Genomic DNA, 21,886 nt, shown 5'->3' with positions numbered 1-21,886 from the left:
TCGGAGGTGATTGGCACGGAAGCACAACTCCTCCTGGCACCCCGACTCCCGGTGCTGGGCTGGATGTTCAAAGGAAAGGTTCCCACTACCCACCATGCCACTGATGCTACATGGAGCAAATGGATTGCCCTTATCACCCAGCGTGCCCATATTGGAAATCCGAATCGCCCTGGGATTTTGGAGATAATTACGAACTGGCCGGAAGGTGAAAACTTCGGTCTCACTGATGATGAGGAACAGGAACAAGTGACAAGGGCTGAAGAAGCGCCACCATATAACCAACTACCAGCAGAGGAAACATGCTACGCTCTTTTCACTGACGGTTCTTGTCGCATCGTAGGGATAAACCGAAAGTGGAAAGCAGCCGTATGGAGCCCCACACGACAGGTTGCACAGGCTACCGAAGGAGAAGGTGGATCAAGCCAACTCGCTGAGCTCAAGGCTGTTCAGCTGGCCCTGGACATTGCTGAAAGGGAGAAGTGGCCAAGGCTCTACCTTTACACCGATTCGTGGATGGTAGCCAATGCTCTGTGGGGGTGGCTGGGAAGGTGGAGAAAGGCCAACTGGCAGCACAGAGGAAAACCCATCTGGGCTGCTGATATATGGAAAGACATTGCCTCTCGGGTGGAGAAACTAACAGTGAAAGTCCGTCATGTAGATGCCCATGTCCCCAAAAGTCGGGCTAATGAGGAGCACCGAAACAACGAGCAAGTAGATCAGGCAGCAAGAATAGAGGTGTCAAAGATAGACCTAGATTGGCACCATAAGGGGGAGTTGTTCCTGGCTCGATGGGCCCATGATGCGTCAGGTCATCAGGGCAGAGATGCCACCTACAAGTGGGCACGAGACCGAGGGGTGGACCTAACCATGGACAGCATTTCTCAGGTTATCCATGACTGTGAGACGTGTGCTGCCATCAAACAGGCCAAGCGGGTGAAGCCCCTATGGTATGGTGGACGGTGGTCCAAGTACAAGTATGGGGAGGCCTGGCAGATAGACTACATCACACTGCCCCAGACACGCCAAGGCAAGCGCTACGTGCTGACCATGGTGGAAGCCACCACTGGATGGCTGGAGACCTACCCTGTGCCTCATGCCACCGCCCGGAACACCATCTTAGGCCTGGAAAAGCAAGTCCTGTGGAGACATGGCACCCCTGAGAGAATAGAGTCGGACAACGGAACCCATTTCAAGAACGGCCTTATCAACACCTGGGCCAGAGAACATGGTATCGAATGGATATATCATATTCCCTATCATGCTCCAGCTGCCGGCAAAGTTGAACGGTGCAACGGACTCCTTAAGACCACCCTGAAGGCACTTGGTGGTGGAACTTTTAGAAACTGGGAAATGAACCTGGCAAAAGCAACCTGGATGGTCAACACCCGAGGGTCCATCAATCGAGCCGGTCCTGCCCAGTCTGAACCCGTGCACACAGTAGATGGAGATAAAGTCCCTGTGGTACATATGAAAGGTATTTTAGGAAAAACTGTTTGGATTAATCCCACCTCAGGCAAAGACAAACCCATCCGTGGGATTGTTTTTGCTCAAGGACCTGGTTATACTTGGTGGGTAATGCAGAAAGATGGAGAAACCCGTTGTGTACCACAAGGAAACCTAGTCTTAAGTGAGAAATGGGTGTAAGATTTCATTGTGATGCAGATGGAAATAGAATAAGGGGTGGATAATGTCCTGGATTTGTGAGATAAGAATGTATTCTATTTGCCATCTGTTGGAGGTGGGGGGCAGTTATCTTATCTCTTCCAAGAACAATGTCTCCCTCCGGGGAGATGTCTCCTGCTAATGGGCCATTAAGTGACTCACTGCATGACTGATAAGGTACATCATCCCATTGTGAGATGCTCCACCCAGAAGGAGGAACCAAGCATTCCTACCTGCATAAAATAAGCTTGGTCTAAGCCATCGCCCCAGTTTTTTCTTCACTGGATTCCCAGAGGAGCAGCCATCTTCGCTGGATTCCCAGAGAAGCAGCTTCTTCCCTGCTGGATTCCCAGAGGAGGACCAGGCCCATCTACTCTATCACCAGACCTTCACAGAGAACTATACCCTTCTACAGGATCTCTGCTTCAGCAGCATTTCATCTGCCACTGCAGGAGGCACAGCCACCATCCAACTGGACTTTTACCAACACCCTGACTCCTCAGGGTGTCAGGTTTTCTGACTGTATCAGTAGTTTTGTTTGTACTAATTACATGTGTTGTTCTTTTTTTTTTATTTTAGTTTTTCTAGTAAATAACTATTATTCCCATTCCCATACCTTTGCCTGAGAGCTGTTTTTTTTATTTTGAAATTGTGGTAATTCGGAGGGAGGGAGGGGGTTTACCTTTTCCACTTCACAGGAGGCTTTTGCCTTCCTTTACAGACTCCTGTCTTTTCAAACTAAGACAATTCTTTATGCTTGTGGGCAGTTTGTTTGTTAAATAAATAGGTTTTTTCCACTTTCCTCCAAGGAAATTCTTTTCCTGGTCCAGCTGGAGGGAGGGGCCGTTTGAGTTTGCTTCCCAGAGGGATCCCATTGGGAGGTTTCCTCCCAAATTTGCCCTAAAACAGGGAGAGGGGTAAGCATCCAACATGGATACAACACACCACTTGCAGGCAAATGAGATGAGGAGCCACAGAGGGAGGAAGGGAGGGGCAGGATGTGCTAGAATATGTGTAAAAATGGCCCCAGTGGGCTGGAGATTGAGGAGGAAGAAATCCCTCCTGTGAACATCACACTCCTCCCAGCAAAGGCCTCAGGATGCTCATGGTGATGTCCCCAGCTGAAACTGCCACCTCACCTTCCCCTGAGGGCACGGGCCAGGAGGGGCTGTGGACAGCTGCTGCTGCAGTGTGTTACTGAGCTGTGTTGTAGGGACTGGACACATCCTCAAAGGAAGAAAAGGACCTGGGAGTGAGTATAAGCTGTTCCCTGCTATGCCCCCTGTTCTCACAGGAACAACCCTCTGTGTGTCAGCATCCCCAAGGACACGTCCTGGTTCCTGAGATGTAACACAGTGAAGGCCACAGGGAATTACTGAGCTTTACCCTCTGCTGATCTTCCCATTGTGTCCGGCTCACAGCCCCTGCCACCTCACTCCTGTCACCAGCAGCCCCTGGCACCTGCACAGGCTGTGCTTACCCGGCTAAAGGAAAGCAGCATGAAATCCTGTCACCCTAATTCTTTAGCCTTCTGATTGTTTACATTCTTGGACTGGAGTTTCTCACACATGTAACATAAACAAGTAGATTGTTTTCACATACCTCTCTGTGATGGATTTCTGAATTAACCACTGGAGTCAGAGACGTGTTCCTCTCATCTACCAATCCTTGACCAAATTCCAAATCCTATTTAAACTCCAAATCATAATAAACTGCCTTCTTCTTTCCTCACTTCAACCTGACAGGTGAGTGTGTGGTTCTTTCATGTCCCTAACAGGGACAAAACCCAGCTGCTCCTGGCACTTCTCCCTCAGGGAAACAACTGGGGAACAACAAGAACACAGTGACACTGTTGACACAAGGAGAAAAAGGGGCAGAACAGTGGTATGCTGTGCACTTGGACCAGCTCCAGCCCAAGCTCCTGAAATCCTTCCCAGAGCAGAGGAGCAGTCAGGCCTGACCAGGGGTAAAGGTGACACTGCAGAGCTTTAGGGCATCCTCATCTGTCCAGGCAGAGCACAGGGGATGTCACCAGTGCACAGCCACCCCTGGGTGTCAGGCAGCACAGAACAGGACCTCCATCAGCAGCTGGGAAGGCCATGGGGTCCAGAGAGGCCACCCTGCCCTGCAGGCTGCTCCCAACAAGGCAAACAGAACTCTCCTCCCTATCCTCTTCTGCACTGGCTGAAGTCAGGATGTGAAACACCTCCCTGTCCCTCAGCCCTGTTTTCCAGCAAGTGCAAGGAATATTTAACCCCCATGCCCACCCAAAGAAAGATGTGTCATTTTGTCACCAATTTATGGCTGGATGGTTTTAATCTTCAAGATGCATCATGGAGACCTGGGCAGGAAGAACTAGCAGCAGGAACTGCCCGAACCACTGCTCCCTAGTGCCCTCTGCTTCCCATGTACAGCACTAGCTTCTCCAGCCTGGAAAGTAATGTTTCCTACCAAATAAAAAAAAAAAAAAAAAAAAAAAAAAAAAAAAAAAAAAAAAAAAAAAAAGCTACTTTTGATCTTTTGAGTGATTTGGTTTACAGAATGAAGATAAGCATGAAAATGCATCAGCAAGTGCCAAAGCCACAACTGCAGAGACTTTCCCTGTGTCTCCCACAATGACATTCCAGTGCTGTAATCCCAGCTAAAGGGACAGACTGGCAGCCAGTGAGGATCCTGGGAATCTCCCTCTGCCCCTGGGCTGCGGTTACTCCTCTGGTGAGCAGCTGGAAGTAGGACAAGGCTTTTGAGAGCAGGTAGAGAACAATTCCTGCACAACCAGCAGACTTGGTGGGCCCTACTGTGCCACAGCCTCACGCTCCCCACAGGATCACACAAATCCATAGTGGAAAACACAGGGAATCCACTTTTAACATTCTTGTGCTGGGACAAAACATGACCTAGGGTTGTGAGGGAACAAGGGCTGGGGTCCTGCTCACCCCCTGAGAGCAAATCCAGTGATGCACACAGCCTTTGGCAGTGCCATGAAGCTGCTCTCCCTCCAGGCAGCAGCAGCAGCACAGGTGAATCCTCACCCAAGGAGAGAGAAGCTTCTGAGAAACACAATCTTTAGTTTTTAGAACACTTCAGCATTTAAATAGGCAAATACACGTGTGCAAATGATGCTCAGATCAGTCAAACACAGAGAGCAGCACTCGGTGCTCACAGTGCACCACAGCCAAAAGCCTCAGAGGAAGGGGCTGGTGTGAAGTTCCTGGCAGGCCCTGGACAGGACAGAGGACTGCAGACACCAAAAGGTTTTGGCTGCATCTCCAGGCAATGTCACACACTGAGCAGGGCATGACCCACCCTGGGCTTCAGTGTCATTTTTCACATCTGAATCTAAGACTCCTACACCCACCATTCTGGGCAGGGTGGTGCAGTCTGGACATCAAAAGACCCCCAGAGATGTAGAATACCAGAGATGCTGGTATTCTAGTCCCAGCAGGTGTGGTGGCACAGAGGGGGCAGGTGTGGGATCAGCAGAAACCAGAGCCCCACCTGAGCCATGAGTGAGTGCAGCCCTGAAAACACATAGCACACACACCTCTGACAGCCTTTAATCTCTGCTGTGCCTGACAACAGGCACCTGGGGCACACCAGGGTCACGCAGCTGTGCCAAAGCAGGGGACACAGCCCAGTCCAGAATCCAGGAACTGTGTTTACTCGTCAGGCACTGTGTCTGCAGGGGGTGTTGGCTGAGGGGGCAGAGTTCCTGCAGCTCCTCTGCGAGGTCAGGCAGTGTGGCACAGCCCAGCCCAGCCCTGCCTGTGGGCAGAGGGCACCGAGGGTACCCAGAGGCCACACCCTGTGCCAGCCTGGGGCACTGTGTGCCTCAAGGTCACGCTGGCAGAGGGGCCAGATCTCAGCTGTGAATCCTGCTGGTCACACACCGTCCCTGAAGGTCACACGGGCAGAGTGCAATGTCACAGCCTCAACAGCACACGCGGTTTCGCTGCCAACTCCCCCCCCCTCGGTGAGGCTGTGGAGCAGCCGGGTGGGAGCCCGGGGGCTGCCCGCCGTCACTTGAGGCCGTACAGGATGACAACACCCAGGAAGAAGAAGAGCCCGATGGAGAGATCCGAGAGGGCCCTGAGACGTCCGTGTGTCGCGGCCTCCTCCCGCCGGAGGCGCAGCTGCTCCCGCCGCGCCCGCAGGAGCTGCTCCCGCTGCAGCTGCTCCCCGTAGTGAGCCCGGTAGAAGGCGTCGAAGTCGAAGGGCAGGGGGACGGGCCCGGGACGGGCGGCGGGGGAGCGGGGCGGCGGCGGGGCGGCGGCGGCAGGAGGGCGGCCCGAGGGCCGGGGCGCATCGCGCAGCTCCTCGGCGCTCAGGAGCCCGCGGTCGTACTTGCGGCGGAGCGCGGCGGAGCCCAGCACCCGGTAAGCCTCGCTGATGGCGGCGAAGCGAGCGGCCGCGGCCGCGCTGCCGGCGTTGCGGTCGGGGTGGTACCGGAACGACTGCTCGTAGTACGCCGTCTTGATCTGCGCCGCCGTCGCCGTGGACGGCACCCCCAACAGCTCGTAGAGGTCGGAGCGCGGCCGCGGGGCTCCGGGCCCGCCCGTCCGCGCGGCGCGGGAAGGCGGCGGGGCGCAGCCGGGCCGCGGGGCCGCGGGGAGGAGCCGCCGCAGCCGCCCGAGCACGACCGGCTCCATGGCGGCCTCAGCGCCCGGCCGCCGCCATGGGGAGCGGGCGGCGCGGGGTAGTGACGTCACGCACCAGGAACCCCACAGCGCTCTACGTCACGGGGCTGTGTGGTCGCTGGGCAGTGACGTCACGGTGCGGCAGCATGGCGGGCAGCGGCCGCCGGCCCGAGCACCGCGGGCCGCCTGAGCTGGTGAGCGGGACACGGGGGGAACCGGGGTGCTCCGGGCGGCTCCGCCCGCGGGCCCGGGCTCACCGCCCCCGCCGCTCTCTCGTTACAGTTCTACGATGAGGCTGAGGCGCGGAAGTACACCCAGAAGTACGGCGGGACCGGTTCCCTGGTGTGCCCCAGGGGGGCTGCGGGGAGGGCTCTCCTCATGGGGCGGACATGCCGGGACCCAGCGGGGATGGAGGATTGGTCCTGCGGGGCGTGGTGGGGCCGGTGCCGTGAGGGTCTGGGGGTCCGGCGTGTGGCAGCGGCGGGGTGGGGGCGGTGGAGGGGAGGGGTCACATTCTGACCTGAGGCCAGGGGTGCTCAGGTGAGGCGCTGTGCCTTCAAATCCAGCGCTGTGGGGGGATGTCGCTGGGGGGTGGCCGCCCGTCGCCCACGCTCTGCCTTTGCCTCAGCTCCCGGGTGGTGGAGATCCAGTCGCAGATGTCGGAGCGCGCTGTGGAGCTGCTGGGGCTGCCCGAGGACCGGCCGTGCCTCCTGCTGGACGTGGGGTGAGCGGGGCTCTGCCCGGGTCCCTGGCACACGGAGCACCCGGGGCTGGGGGGTGCACAGGGGCAGCCAGGTCCCACAGCACCCACAGTGCCTTTAGTGGGCTGGAGAAGAGGGACAGGCTGCTGTAAGGTTGGTTGCGTCTGGCCAGCAGCAGCCTCAGAGCAGCCCCTTGATCTTTTTCCTCCCTCCAGCTGCGGCTCAGGGCTGAGTGGGGATTACATCTCTGAGGAGGGTCACTACTGGATTGGCATGGACATCAGCCCTGCCATGCTGGGTGAGCACTGCCTGCCCTGAGGCCCTCAGGGGCCCCAAAGGTGGGAGCTGGTTGCCTGATCTGGGCTCTGTCTGTGCAGATGTGGCTGTGGAGAGGGAGGTGGAAGGAGACCTTCTCCTCGCAGATGTGGGTCATGGCATTCCCTTCAGGCCTGGCATGTTTGATGGCTGCATCAGGTGAGTCTGTGCCCGGGGCTGAGTCCTGCTGTGGCCCACAGAACTGCGCAGTGCACCTGGTGCACATCTGGTCAGTCACAGGTGAGAGGGACTGGCCTTGTCAGCCACTCTCCATCACTCCAGGACAAACCTCCAAAATTCTGGATGGTAGAAACAGCTTGTGACAACTGTTTCCCAAGTGGTGCTTGTCCTTTTGTGCTGGTGAGCTGGGAATTTTGTTGGAGAAAATAAAGTAAAGCTGGGGATGTTGTCAGGATGGCTGAGACCTGCACCAAGGAGGAGAAGAACAAAGTATGTGGCATTGCTTAGGAAAGTCAGTCCCTGGATCAAGGATTTGATGGTTGGTTTTGGGATGAAGGGGACAGAAGGACTTATCTGCTTAGAGAGCAGCTGGGAAGAAGCAGGGACTGTCCATTGCTGAGCCAAAAGCTCTGGTTTAGATTGTTCATTGGGAAAACCAGCTTGGCCAGGCAAGGGACACAGCTGAGCTCTCAAATTCTCATCAGGAGCTGTAATGATTGGACTAGGAGTTCAAGCTGAAAGGGGGAAAATTTAGGTGAGATACACAGAAGAAATTGTTCCCTGTGAGGTGGTGAGGCTCTGGCACAGGTTGCCCAGAGCAGCTGTGGCTGCCCCATCCCTGGAAGTGTCCAAGGCCAGGTTAGACAGGGCTTGGAGCAGCCTGGGATAGTGGGAGGTGTTCCTGCTCACAGCAGGGGCTGGAACAGGCTGAGCTTTAAGGTCCCTTCCAACGCAAACCCTTCTGTCATTCTATGATTTGAGCACTCAGACTAAAGGGGATGCTTGGTGATGCTTTTGTCCTTATGGACCTTGTTAAGTTTTGGCATAGTGAGTCTCCAGAGGGGTTTGTGTAACTGCAAAACGGAAGGCAAAGCAACACAGAGGAAATTAAATGATTTCCCTGAGGCCCAGCACATGCCTAGTGCAGGAATTGAGCTCAGAGGGAGGTGTCAGGCTCTGTGAAGGAACCAATGATTCAGTGTCCTGGGGGTCTTATTTTCCTCCTCAGTATTTCTGCAGTGCAGTGGCTCTGTAACGCTGACAAGAAATCACACAGCCCCCCAAAACGCCTCTACAGATTCTTTTCCACTCTTTACACTGCCCTGGTAAGTGCCACCCTCTGCCAGCCAGGTCTCTGCTGCTCTTATGTCTTTGCTGGGGCTTTTTTAGCAAGATACTTCAGGTTGCTTTAAGTCAATGCTGCCCTGAAGAAAGGCTGGCAGGAGCACCCACTGCCTCCCTTCTTGCCTGGTGCTGCTTCTCACCAAGGCTGCATTGATGGTCTTGGTCTTTTCCATGCTTAATAGTTCCATGATTCTGTGGTACCTGATGTTCCCCCTATGCCTCACTGGCTCTGTGGGTTGAGCAGCATTCCTGGGAGCTTTGTCCTGGGGGTTTTGGGGAGGAGGGAGACCTTTGGGGAAGGCTGCCCCAGAGGGGTTGCCTGCACTGGCGCAGGTGTGTGATCAGCTTTGTTTCCTGCAGGCCCGAGGATCCCGAGCTGTGCTGCAGCTGTACCCTGAGAACTCAGAGCAGGTACAGCCCATCAGTCAGCCAGGAAGGGCTACAGGCAGGGAAATCATATACTGTTTGGGGCTCACTGTGCTCTTCCACATCAGCTCTGTGCCTCTGCCCTGCCTGCCACTTGTAAAGCTCTTCAAGAGCCCCAAAATGTAACCTGTAAGGAGGGTGCCTTGTGCAATTTCTGTTGTTTCATGGATTGTCTTGGGCTGAGCCTTCAAATTAAAGTGGCAGGACACAATATGAGTTTGAATACAGTTTGAAGACTGGCTGTAGTTATCAGCACTGCACTTTAACTCAGGTCTGGAACACCCAGCATCCCTCTCCTAGAGAGTCTGCTGTGCCAGCTAACCCAGGCTAGACTGAGGAGCAGGGAGAACCAACACAGGCAGGGAATTGGTGTCTGGATGGTGCTGCAGAACCAGGAAATAGGTGCAGGGTTTAGCAGCAGGAGGAGGAATCTGTCTTGGGAATGCCCAGTCAGGGGGTCCTCCAAGAGGTCTCTTGGGCTTTCCTGGGGGATGGATGACTGCTAATTAACTTTGTACCTGCTGCTTTTCCCAGCTGGAACTCATCACAGCCCAAGCCATGAAAGCTGGATTTACAGGGGGAATGGTGGTTGATTACCCCAACAGTGCCAAAGCCAAGAAGTGAGTCCTGGATCTCTGTGTGTGTTTGGGGTGAGGCCCGGGTTTAGTGGTGATTTTTTTTTTTCCCCTGAGCTGTTCTCTCTCCCATTATCCAGTCCTGGACCGAGGTTAAAGCTTAGATCTGACTCTGTTATAAACCATCTCAGTCTTGCCTGAGGACTGAGACTCACATGCTGAATCTCATGTTCATGCTCCTTATTCTTGTTCTTTCAGGTTCTTCCTCTGTCTCTTTGTTGGGACATCTGGCACATTACCAAAGGTGAGGGCCTCCATGGGGCAGCAGAGCTGCTGTTCTGGCTGCTGGGTGATGTGGGAGAGCTGTGGGCAGTGTGGGAGCCAAAGAGCTCTGTGAGTGCAGATGTGACTTCATTTGTACATTTTCTGCCAGTCTCCAAGCCCTGCTCTCACATAATCAGACTGGTTTGGGTTGGAAGGGACCTTAAAGCTCATCTTGTTCCGACCCCCTGCCATGGGCAGGGACACCTTCCACTATCCCAGGTTGTTCCAAACCTTTTCTAACCTGGCCTTGGGCACTTCCAGGGATGGAGCAGCTACAGCTTCTCTGGGCAACCTGTGCCAGGGCCTCTTCACCCTCACAGGGGAGAATTTCTTCCAATAGCCAATCTAACCCTTCCCTCTTTAAAGCTTTTTTTTCTGACATCTGTTTTTCTTTGCCATGATTTCTGGAAGACCAGTTTGTTCCTGCTCTGGTCCTTCCCCTTGCAGATCCCTGCATTCCCCTTCGTTTTGATGGGCTGACTAACAGCTGTGCCTGGTCCAGAGGGGAACACAACTTCCCAATTTTGCTTTCCAGGGCCTTGGTACCGAGTGTGCCAGTGAAGAGCTGCAGCAGGCAAAGTTCACCAATGAGAGGTACTGTGTGGGGGTGAGGCTGCAGGAATGGGGGGCTTTGAGGGCTGAGTTTTACTGGGGACCACACTGCTGCTGTGTGAGAAGCAATGGGAGGGGAAGGACAGGGAGGACTCAGCAGCCCAGGAGATAACTGCTTTATCTTCCCAAGGACCTGGACACAGGGAACTAAACTAGTTAGTTCCCAGGGCTCTTCCATGGGGCTCTAGGTGCTCATCCTAGAGCTGTAGCTGAGCAATCAGGTGTGCTTTCTGTCCAGCACTGGGTTCTCCAGCTGAGGGCTGTGGTGTGGGAGAGGGAATGTTTACAGGGCTCATGATGGAGCCATGGAGACAGGCTGCTATGCCTGAGTCCTGGCATTCCCTTTTTCCTCCTGTGCAGGTCTCTGCTCAGCTTTGTTTAGCTGTGGTCTGGGGTTTTCTGCTGCTGGCCAGGTCTCTTCCCACAGCAGTGGTGCAGGGAGGAGCCCCTTTTGCAGCCAGTGGGAGAGACAAAACAAAAACCAGAGGAAAGTTGTCGTGGCTGCCAGGAGCTTGTGGCTGCCATGTTTTCCTGCCTCTTACATTGCTGTTCTCTGCTCATTTAGTCTAAAGGGTATCTGGTCTTGGAGGGCAGTAGCAGAACTGGGAACTTTGTAGGAAGCCTGATTTTATCTGCCCTGTTTGCAGTAGAACAGACAAGGGGAAGGTGGTTGTGCATGAGCCTGTCATCCCCTGAGGTCCCAGAGTGCAGCATGCTGCTGTGTGACACAGGGTATGGCATTGGGGTGTTCTGGACTGCTGGAGTTCATAGGTCAGGATCCCTCAGCTCCGAGCCAGGACTGGAATCACCCTCCTCCTCCTCTTCCAGTGTGTCTGGAGTTTGTCCATCTGCCCCAGTGCTGGCTGAGCCTTTTGCCCAGGGCTGGTGGGAGGGAAATTAACTACTTTTGTGACCCAGTTCTGGGTGACAATCCTTTAGGGCAGAGAAACGTGCCCGCACACCTCAGTTCCTCTCCAGCTGGTGTCCACTTTCCCCACAGGACACGGTTCAGAAATGTCAAGGGCAAGTCTGTGAAGAAAAGCCGGGACTGGATCCTGGAGAAGAAGGAGCGTAGACGACGCCAGGGCAAGTGAGTTCAGCTGAGTCCTGCCTCAGAGGCTGGGCTGGCCTGTCCAAACTGCTGCCACAAAGCTGCTCCTTCCCCTCCCGAAGTGACCTGCAGGTGGTGCTGAGCTGTTCCTGCCTTTCCCACAGGGAGGTGCGACCAGACACCAAATACACGGGCCGGAAGCGCCGTCCTCACTTCTGAACTGCTCTGGACACTGCTGGCATGGAAGGTGGCACGTGGGTGCCTCCAAGAGCCTCCTGTGGATGGCACAGATGGCACCCCGTGCCTGGGGACTTGCTGGGACTGGTCACTGTGGCTCTTAAAGGTACAGACTGGCTCAGATGCTGCCAAACAACAAAACTTCCAGCCTTGTTTCCCTGGTGGAGGTGCAGACAGTGCACTTGGGGTCTGCAGTGCCATCTCTTACCTTCCCAAGTGCAGTGAGCCAGCTGAGCTGCAGGTAACCCAGGATGTGATATCCAGTTCCTCACTAAAGAGTCAAAGAGTTGGAAGTGTTTGCTGGTGTCCTGCATCCTTCCCTTGGTGCTGGGAGTACTGAGGTGATAATATGGTACCTCCTACCCTGCCAGCTTCCCCTCTACCTGCAGAGGATCCCCAGTGTCAAGGTGTAGACCCATGAGGACAAAGTTGCTCCTGGCACAAGTGTTATTCCAGAAGCCATTTATTCCTGTCAGTGCTTGGTACCAAATGCACCCTGTTTGCATTACTGCTTGCAGGGTGCTGCGGCTGACTGGACCCCCGCCCCTTCCCTTCTCTGGAAACAAGGAGTGGTGCCACCCGGAGCTTTACAGTTACAAATGTTTATTCTACATAAAAATTCCACAAAATGGGAAGCTGTTTTGCACCCAAAGCCTTGGGAGAAGAAAGGAATGCTAGCAGGGAGGGAAAGAGGGAAGAGGAGAAGAGAGGCAACATACAGTGTCATCCAGCCCACTGAGACAGAGCAAGCCAGGGTCAAGATCCACATAGAAAACAAGGACACTTAGCTCACAGTACAGCAACAGTAGAACTCCACGGGGGGCTCGGAAAGCCTTCAAGTACATTAATTACAAAAAAAACCCAATCCCCAGTTCAAGTGCAAGCTGTGCGTGCCCCACACTGCTCATGGAATACTGCATCGACACGCTCCCGGCGTGGGGAGGGCGGGTGGCACTTGGAACAGAGGTGGTGGAACCCAAAGGACAAGCGGGTGCAGGTCGGGGGCTGGAAAGAAAAGGTGAAACATCTTCCCAAAGCACAACCACACTCGGTGATTTGGTCTGTACATGCAACGACAGGTAGGTGAAAAGGAACTCAGTGGGGCTTCCTGTAGTGCAGGGGTAATTATTGCACCAAAACACCCTCCCCTCACAGCGAGGACAGTGTGAGCCTGCCTGTGGGGCAGCAGTGGCAGCCTGCTCCTTGTCTCCCTTGCTTTGGAGCCCAGCACTGCTGCTGCCCACAGGATCCCAGCAAAGTGCCAGCGGCCCTGACTGACCCCATCCCACTCCTGCTGCTGTGGGGGCTGCTGGCAGTGGTGGTGCCAACAAGGAGCAAGGGCCAAGAATCCCCCCCTGGTGCAGTTCCTGGCCTTGTGCCTTGACAGGGATGCCACAGCCCTGATCTCAGGTGAGCTTGTGCCACTAAAGCCGCTGCCTTGGAAGAAAAAAAAGAGTCACCTTGTGCTAGCAGTGGGCATGGCCGCAGGGCATGAACATGGCTGCAGGGCAGGAGCCTGGGAGGAGGGTTTTCCTGCCTGTCCAGTGTTATTGCTTCCTGGAGGGGCCCTGGGGCTCTTGCTGGCCTGGCAGAGTAAGCAGGGATGGCAGTGGCAGGGAGCTGCTGAGGGACAGAAGCATGGCCACTCCTTTTTCCTGCAGCTAGACATGTCCTCCTGGAGCAGAGACCCTGCCCTTGCCTGCCTCCTACCCCTGCCTGCATGGTCCTGATGCCCCAAGCCCTTCAGTGCACGCAGGCTGCAGTGGTGGAGCTCACATCAGTTGGTGTGGGACTGTGAAAGAAGGGGGCTCTGGTCTGGGATGTTCCCATGGCTGCACCCTGAGGGGCTTGGACTGGGCAGTGTGGGGAACCAGGCTGGACCCACTTCCTAAGGGCAGCTGTATGCAACAAGGGGCTGTGTGGGGGGACCTTGGCTAACAGTGGCAGAGGAGAAGCCTTGTCAGGGCTGCTGCTGGGCAGGGCTGGCCCTGGGGGAGGCAGCACTGTGCCTGCAGCCACTGCCTTCCTCCTGTACCCAGGGGCACCACACACAGCCAGTGCCTGAGCCACAGCACCCTGCCAGCTTGTGGAGCAGCCTTGTCCTGGTGCTGGTGGGAGCTGTGAGGTGACACTGCCCGAGGCTGGAATACTGGCTGCCATCAAGTGTCCTTTTCTGCTACCAGCACCTGACAGCCAGCCCCTGTCCCAGTGTGGCAGTGAGCCAAGCCTACCTTGGGACTCCTCTGTGGTGCTTTGGCATGTGCACAGGCCAGCCAGAGCCCTGGGGTCTGCAGAGGAAGGTAAGGGCAGAGCCCTGTCCCTAACCTTAGGGAAACAGGCAATGGCAGTACTGGACCCCTCTGAGCTGCCAGTGGGCCTGGACCTCACAGCAGCTGCATCTGGGTCATGGGCATGGCACAGGGCACCCAGGTTGTCCCACAGCACCCCACTGAGAGCAGGTGCCTCACTGGTGGCTGGGCAGGAGGGCATGGTGCCAGGAGCAGCAGGGTGCCAGGAGGTGGCAAACAGGCAGTCAGGCACTGGCCTGTTTAGAACCAGACTGAATAAAGGAGGAAGGCTGCTACTCCTCGCTTGCAGGGGGCTGGATGCAGCAAGGGCTGCTCCTGGAACCACAACAGGAGAAAGCCCAGCTGCTTCTAACCCCTGGCCATGGGTATGAAAAACAAGGCTGGAGCAGCCCTGCTTGCAGATGAGTGCTGCCCCAGGCTGTGGACATCAGCAACAGCCCCAAACCCTGGTGGGCAGGGTCCAGGCCTGTGGGCAAGAGGAGCCAGGACCTGTGCCAGGGCTGAGAGCACTGTGATGAGGCTGTGGTGCAGGATGAACAGCCAGTGAAATTCACTGGCTTTAGACTATCCGTGCTATCCTGCCCTGTCAGGCCAGCATCCTGGAGCAGCACTGGCCCCCACATACCCTATTCCTGTCCCTACCCACTGTGCTGGCCCCAGGCAGCAACTCCTTATTCCACACTGCTCCATCAGGCACCCACCACCTGCAGTGGCACATCCAGCCTTTGGCACCCTACTGGGGTGAGGGCTCGCATAGGGAGGGAACAGCCCTGCCACAGGAGGAGTGGCAGGGATGGAGCCCCAGAACCAGACAGTGTCACTGGCCAGGCAGGGCTGGGCAGAGCACACCCCTGGGGAAGGGCCCTGAAGAGAAGCAGCCCGAGGGAAGGTGTTTGCAAACACAGATGCGGTTGACAGACATGAGAGTTGGAGGTGATAGGCAAGCTGGGAGGTTGGCTGGGCACCGTGCTCCCAAGGACCCCTAACACCCATCATCCCTCCCTCCTCCTCAGCTGTCACTAACACAGGCTGCCCATCACAGGATGAGCAGCAGTGCCCAAAGGGCACCTCTGCCCCCATACCCGGTCCCAGCCAGCCGCCCAGCCCGGAGCAGTGATGAGAGCTCGGGTTTCCCCCGCAGGGTCCCCCTTGCGCCCATCACCATGGCCCGCCCCCCGCCTGCACCCCGGGGCTGGAGCTCCCTCCACACAGACGCACCGCACCGCACACACAGCGTCACAAACAACCATGCATTAGAAACTGAAATGCTGCTGGGAGGCTCCGGGGCTGCGCGGGTGGCTCCGGTGTGGCTGCAGCCCCATGGCACGCGCGGCTCCGTCCATCGCACACAAACAGTCCTGTGGGGTGAGTCTAGCCGAAAATGCCGCCGAAGGTGGAGGCGATGACAATGCCCAGGATCACACAGCAGATTATGATCATGATCTTCTTCTGCTCGGTAGGGAGAAAGGGGAGAGGGGATGGTGAGTGTTGGGGCAGGATGGACCCAGGAGTTTGGCACAGCAGTCTGTCCTGTTCCCCTTGGCCCGTGGTGGGCTCTGAGCAGCACCTTGGGAGCCGGAAGGACTCTGGCAGTTCTGGGCAGGGAGGGACACCCATGCTCCTGCTTCTGTTCTGGGTTGGCAGAGCTGAGCTGGTGCCCCTCAGGTCCCCAAGCTGATAAAGGACCAGGTGTTTGGAGCAGGACAGACAGCTGGCACTGTGCTACAGTCTGAGCTGAGCCATGATCTTTCCCTATTTTTTTACAAGGGATGTGGCTCTCACAGCATGCCTGGTCCAGGGATCCACCTTGTCTCTTTTCCTCCACCCAAGCAGCACCCCTGCCCTATGGCTCATTGTCAGCTTTCACACAGCCTGTGCTGGGAGCTCTGCCTCAGCTGTGCAACCCTCAGGACTGGGCTGCTCTCAGTGGTGTGGGGTAATGTGGCCCCTGCAAAGCCTGGGGCAGGCAAGGTGCCAGCCAGGCCGTGTGCCTGGGATGGGGGTGTCAGCAGGGCAGGCAGGGGCAGAGCTGTGACTCACCCGTCTGGCTTTGCTCTGGTACTTCACGGCTTTTTTGGTGTCGGACACAGCCCGCTCCACGTAGTCCACCGAATGCTCCACGTTGTACTCAATGCGGTCAATCATCTCTCCCTGCAGGAGGAGGACACAGCCCCCGCACCCACGTGCATGCAGACTTGAGCTCCTTCCTGCTCTGCTGCTCCCTGGCTCCGCGTGGACGCTGCCCTGCCCAGCAGCCCTGCACAGAGAGAAGCACTATCAGCTGCTGTGGGCACTGGGTGTTCCCTGGGGTGCGAGCTCTGGACTGCATGCCCCATCCCAGAGGATCTCTGTGCACATCCCAACAGTGAGACAAGCAAGGGCGAGGGACAAGGGAGTTCCCAGCCCAATCCTGGTCCTGACCTGTCCCATATCTCAGGTGACATCAAAGCCACAACAGGACCTACACCAGCACCACACCGCATGCAGCTGAAACAGGAGGCATGGCAGGGGGCAAGGATAGCACCAGTAACACCATGAGGGATGCTCAGGAAACCATGCACATGCAGGGACCAGGGACCACTGCTCCAATCCACACAAGCACTGCACCCAAGGCAGGAGGGTCCTGAACAAGGCCAGCCAGGATTGCAGAGCCCTGCAGGGACTCCTGGCCCTGCTGCAGGGGTAGGCTGGGATTGTGGGGTCCTGTGGTGTGGACACATGGGTTGGGGTGAGCTCTTCCAGCCTTGTTCACCTCCTTTGGCCCCATCATGATTGGGGAAGAGCCAAATCCTGCAGCAGCTGGACAGGGTTGGCAGAGTGGGAGGTTTGAAACCTGGTGTCCTCCTGCATGACATGGGGCAAACTGAGGCCACAGACCCACGGGCTCATAGCCAGCAACTCTGCAATGCCCATTTCTCAACCTAATGCTGGAGAACACAGGGAGGACAAACCTTGGGGCCCAGATATGCCCCAAGCACTGAGCACTGAGCTCCACCCACTGCTCCCTGTGGCATAAAACTGCTGCTTGTTCTTCCTACCTGTGCCATGCCTGGGGCAGAGCAGAGCTGCCAGCAGAAGTATTCCCAGTGCCACCAGCTCCAAGCTTCTCACCCACAGGACAAGGGTGCTGGCACTGTCCAGCCCTTACAGCAGGGCATGGAATCATGAATTCCCCACAAATGACCCCCACTGCAGATAGGACAGGCCACCAACACCACCGTGCCCTGATGACCTTTGCCGTCCTGGCCATTCCAGCACCACCACACGAGCGGCAGCCATGCAGGAGCAGCCATGCAGAGCAGAGCAGAGCATGCAGCACCACGGGGCTCGGCCAGTGGGCCTTTACCTGCCAGTGATGTCTCCTCGGGCCATGGCAGCATGGCGGGCAAGAAGGGGGGTGAGCAAAGACACAGGGGCACGTGCCTGGCTGAAGGGACTGGTGCCATGGGCTGGCAGCTCAGCCCAGGGGGCACCCCGAGCTCACCGTGCTCCAGGGAAGAGGAAGAAATCTCCCCCTGCATGGCAGCCACCCACTGCCCTCCTTTTGAGCCCCTCACTGAACCTCCCACCCCCTATACACAGCACCCAGCTCTGAGGTGCAGGCGAGTGGCTCCAGCCCTGGGGAGCCCAGCTCAGCCCCACTGGGAGCCATGCTGGTCCTAGATGTGGTTTATCCTCTCAGCACCCACCCAGGCAGGGGAGCACTGTTCTCCAGCCTCCCCACCCACCACAGGGAGCCCCATCACCCTCCAACCCCTTCAGGTGAGCCCCTGGGCTGCACCATTTCCCCACCTGGCTCTCCACCAGCATGGCCATGTCCATGAACATGTCATGCAGCTCTCGGATGCTGTTCTCCAGTTTGATGATCTCACTGTGCCGTGTCTCAATTTCGTTCAGCGCCTGCTTGGTGATGTTTGAATCCATGATGATCTGCAGAGAAAATAAGGCCACTGAGCACCATGCTCAGACCCAGCTCTGATGCTGGGACTGGAGGCACCAAGAGAGGGATGAGCAGGAGTTGCAGAGCCCCTCCACCCACCCCAACTTTGCAGCAGGATGCTGGAACTCAGACTCTGCTCTAACAGCATCCTCAGGCAGACCGGAGCCCCTGGACCCCGCTCCTACATGGGGTGTGTCCATTACTCCCTGCTGAGGCCACTGTGGCAGCACATTCCACCCCCTGGGATGAGGGGGCTGGCTGAGCTGCAGCCTGTGGCACTGCTTACCCCAGAGGAGAAGATGGCCGGGTTGCCACTCTCCAGCATGTCCTCCAGCTCCTCGCTGGTGGTGGTCCTGCCAGCTGCAACCACAAACAGAGGTCAGCCCAGAGCCCCCTATCCCCACCACAGCTCCCACTGCCCGACCACAGGGCTCTGCTGGCTCCATGGTATTTTTTCCCATGAGCGCAACAGAGCAAAGCTTTCAGCCCCAAGAGCATCAGGGCAGTTTGAGGGGCTGCCCTCTCACAGCCTGGTTCAGACACCCCTCATTTTAAGGACATCAAGCTGCCAGCTTGGCTCAGCTCACACAGGAATGCCCACCTGTCCCTCCTGGACACACCAACCATTCCTGTGGGGCAGGGAGCAGTGCTAAGGGACCAGCAGCCACCAGCATCCATGGTGTGTGTGAAGGAGGAGGGATGAGGAAGAAGCCACAAGCAGGTACGTTCTTGACAAACACCCTGTCCCAGACAGTTCAGTGCCATGAGGACACTGGGCTCAGCTGCTGTGGGACAGAAGCCAGGCTCTGTCCTTCCCCCTGTGGTAAAACCCTCCATGTCTCTGGGGACCTCCAGCCCCATGGCTCCTCTAAAAACAAATCACCCACACACACTATGTGGTTCCTTCTCTTCCCTTCCCCACCCCAGACAGTGGAGAGCGATGCTGATCACTGCACGGGTGGCCCTGACCCCTGCATTCATTAACTGCAGTGTATTTCTTGGGCTAGCAGCCATGTGGGGACACATGGAATCACAGCCAAACAGATGGAGATGCTGGGCAGGGCACTGGGGCTGCTCAGTGGGATGGGGAGGTCACCTGAGAAAGGGGAAGTGACACCCCACTGGTGCAAACAGGGCAGTCAGGCAGGAACAGCTAATGAAGTGACCCCACCAAGCTGGATGAAACCAAAACCTGCAGAGCAGGGCTGGAGTGCGTAGATGTTCCCCTGTAACATGCTGCCTGCAGCCAGTGGTACTGAAAAGGACAACAGCATCCTCCAGGATGAGTCCAGGGCACTTCAGAGTGAAGGAAATGGGGCAGAGTGGAGCACAGCTCTCAAATGTGTGGGCAGAGGCTGGAGTTCTGTGTGAAAGATGATCTAGACAACTACAACCTGGTAGTGACCCCAAAGCCCTGAGAAGCTGCTGTTTTGAGTCATAAAAACAACCTGAAGGGGTTCACAGATACATGTGAGGATGGAACTTTGCCACCTGTGTACTCATGGATCTCAGGATCAATCAAGGTCCCCAGGGTCCCCACCTCTGAGAAGGGTCCACAGCCCATTTCCAGACACCATTTCATGTTTTAGTGACAGAGCATCATCCCCACCAAGGATGACCCACAACACCCCCTGCCAGCTTTTCTTGCCTGTTGGCTCCTTGCTCTGGGCTGACACTGCCCTGTTCCCAAAAAGGCAGAACAAGGGACCAAGCAGCACAAATTTACACACCCTCCTGTTGATGTGCCCAGCTCTGAGCAGTCACTAGCCCAAGTGATAAGAAGGAACATGCAAAATGCTGTGCATGGAGAGCCACTTGCTCTGCCAAATGCCAGCCCTCAAGTACAAGCAGTGGGATCAGCTCCAGGAGATGCCATGTCTCTTCTGGGCACAGGTGGGATGGGATGTGGGATACATGTCCTCATCCTGTCCTTGCTGCCTCATTCCCCTAATGCAGAGCACAGAGCTGCTAAAAGCTGTGGCAAGGTGAGGGATAAGAGCAAAGGCATCGCATGGATTAACACCTGGCAGGCAGTGCTGGCCTGGCCAAGGGCCACAGCTGCTCAGGAAGAACTTGCCTTAATGCTGAGCCAAAGTTTGGGGCATGGAGGCTGCATCTCACCCTGGCTGCCCAGTACAGCACTTGCCAACAACACAACCAACCTGCAGGACCTCAGAGGTCTTCCCAGGAAGGCCACTGCCTCCTAACCAGGCTTCATAGTTTGGCTTCCTGCTCTGTCATTAGCTCCTCCACAGCAGTAAAATCTGCTCAAGGTGTCCTGGGTACCTTCCTGATGTGCTGCTCACATTCCCACAGGGCCATGGCACGGCTAAAAATGGGAGTGAAAGGATGGAGCCACTGCAAGGCAGCACTAAGGGAGAAAAGCCTGGGGGAACACTCCTGCCCTGAAATTTGGTGAAACTGGAAAATCTTGAGAATTGGACCTGTGCCTCCCCAGAGAGCTCCAGAGCACATCTGCCTCTTGGCATCTCCAGCAATTAGTTTCTTGGGGAGAAGCAGCTCTGCCAATGAGACAAGAAGCCCAGAGCATGGAGGAAGCTGGAGAAGCAACCTCAGCCCTAAGCTGGCAGGGAGAGACCAGCAAGAGACAGTGCCCAGGTCCCACTGCTGCAGAGCCATTGGAAACTCTGGGACAGGCAAACATGAAGCCACTGAGGAGACTTCCTACCTCAACGCACAGTCCTTGGCCCTGTTATGCCCAGCTGGACAGAGTGACCATCCCCACAGACCAGCTCCCAGGGGATGGGGCAGGAGCAACCCTGTCAGGGTGTAGGGGAAGCTCCCAGGGAAGCTTCTGGTGCCACAGCTCAGTCCCACAGCCCAGCTGACACTGGATGCCAGTTTATCCAATTCTGCATGCAGAGGGTCTATAAATAGGGAAGGTAGCTCAGGGCTGAAGGAGTCCAATATGCCATGGCCAAACAAGGCTCAGCTGGGCTCTGCAGGCTGGCAGCATCCCTGGGCTGGCAGCATTCCTCCTCCCAGCAGCAGGGCTGCACAAGCACCTGCAGAGCCACAGCTGGGCTCACTCTGGACATGCTGAAGACAAGGAACTTTTCCAAGGCTGGGATCCTCTGCCTGGAGCTGGCTTTTAAGATTTTTTTAGACACAGATCCATACAATTCATGGAGAGATGGATAACACTGTCCTGTCCACCTGCATGTGAGGTAACAGATATGAGTGACTGGCCCACTTGGCTGTCACCCAGCTCAGATACATCTGGCACTGCCCATGCTGGTATCAGGATGAGAAGGATTCAGCTATAAAACCCTGCTCAGCATATCACAAAGTGCCACCCACCTCCTTGTCCCTCAGCATCTGCACTCAAGGTAAATCTCATGGTCATTCCTGAGATGAAAGTGCTACAGGAATCCTAAATAAGCTCTGGGGTGGCCCAGGTGAGCTGCCAGGGCCAGAGCAGCCCCCAGACTCTCTTGGCTCAGGGTAGGATGCACCCACAGCTCATTGTCCTGCACACCAGCTCACTTGGTCTGGCACAGCAGGGCCTGATGAAATCTCTTGTGCCCTCAGATACAGAAGATACTTTATTTTTGTCTCCTTGGTTTTGCACGTAACAAAACTGTCCCTAAAAACAAGCAGCATCTGTGCAGCACCTCCACAGCTTCAGCTGCACACCCACCATGGTGAGCTGCTCCTCCAAGCTCCAAACCTAAATTCTCTGGGAGCAAAACCTAAATACACTTCATCCCCTCAGAAAAGCTCCTGGGTGGGCAGCGTGGTGCTGATAGTTACTGAGGCACAACCTCTGGC

The 21,886-nt window shown here is 56.2% G+C and overlaps 3 protein-coding genes across 4 annotated transcripts in view; 1 reads left to right on the top strand and 2 right to left on the bottom strand.

The window, feature by feature from the left end:
• Positions 1-2,194: 2,194 nt before the first annotated feature.
• On the bottom strand, positions 2,195-6,345 carry DNAJC30 (DnaJ heat shock protein family (Hsp40) member C30). The gene has a single exon (XM_083875045.1). The coding sequence runs from the start codon at positions 6,309-6,311 to the stop codon at positions 5,682-5,684; it is 630 nt and encodes a 209-aa protein (XP_083731171.1). The 5' UTR covers positions 6,312-6,345; the 3' UTR covers positions 2,195-5,681.
• Positions 6,346-6,430: 85 nt separating this feature from the next.
• BUD23 (BUD23 rRNA methyltransferase and ribosome maturation factor) lies at positions 6,431-12,141 on the top strand. Its single transcript, XM_083874976.1, has 12 exons — positions 6,431-6,493; positions 6,582-6,619; positions 6,928-7,023; positions 7,216-7,298; positions 7,378-7,474; positions 8,505-8,601; positions 8,981-9,031; positions 9,581-9,666; positions 9,880-9,925; positions 10,481-10,539; positions 11,558-11,647; positions 11,773-12,141. The coding sequence occupies exons 1-12, from the start codon at positions 6,446-6,448 to the stop codon at positions 11,825-11,827; spliced, it is 846 nt and encodes a 281-aa protein (XP_083731102.1). The 5' UTR covers positions 6,431-6,445; the 3' UTR covers positions 11,828-12,141.
• A 214-nt stretch (positions 12,142-12,355) lies between these two features.
• STX1A (syntaxin 1A) overlaps positions 12,356-21,886 on the bottom strand; it is a 71,654-nt gene continuing 62,123 nt past the window's right edge. Inside the window, exons 7-10 of one of the 2 annotated variants that reach the window (XR_014591403.1) lie at positions 18,381-18,454; positions 17,947-18,084; positions 16,195-16,411; positions 12,356-15,603 (exon numbers count right to left, since the gene is read on the bottom strand). Coding sequence is in view for 1 of the 2 variants with exons in the window: in XM_083875192.1 (XP_083731318.1) it covers positions 15,526-15,603; positions 16,195-16,305; positions 17,947-18,084; positions 18,381-18,454 (401 nt within the window). In the remaining variant the exon portion in view is untranslated. The remainder of the gene's footprint in view (positions 15,604-16,194; positions 16,412-17,946; positions 18,085-18,380; positions 18,455-21,886) is intronic. The other variant, XM_083875192.1, reaches the window with a different exon arrangement.

The sequence above is a fragment of the Zosterops lateralis genome (assembly GCF_965231275.1).
Source record: "Zosterops lateralis genome assembly, chromosome: 19".
NCBI classification, from domain to species: Eukaryota; Metazoa; Chordata; class Aves; order Passeriformes; family Zosteropidae; genus Zosterops; species Zosterops lateralis.
The sequence above is the reverse complement of the archived record's forward strand: the minus strand, read 5'-3'. Positions and strand labels throughout refer to the sequence as shown.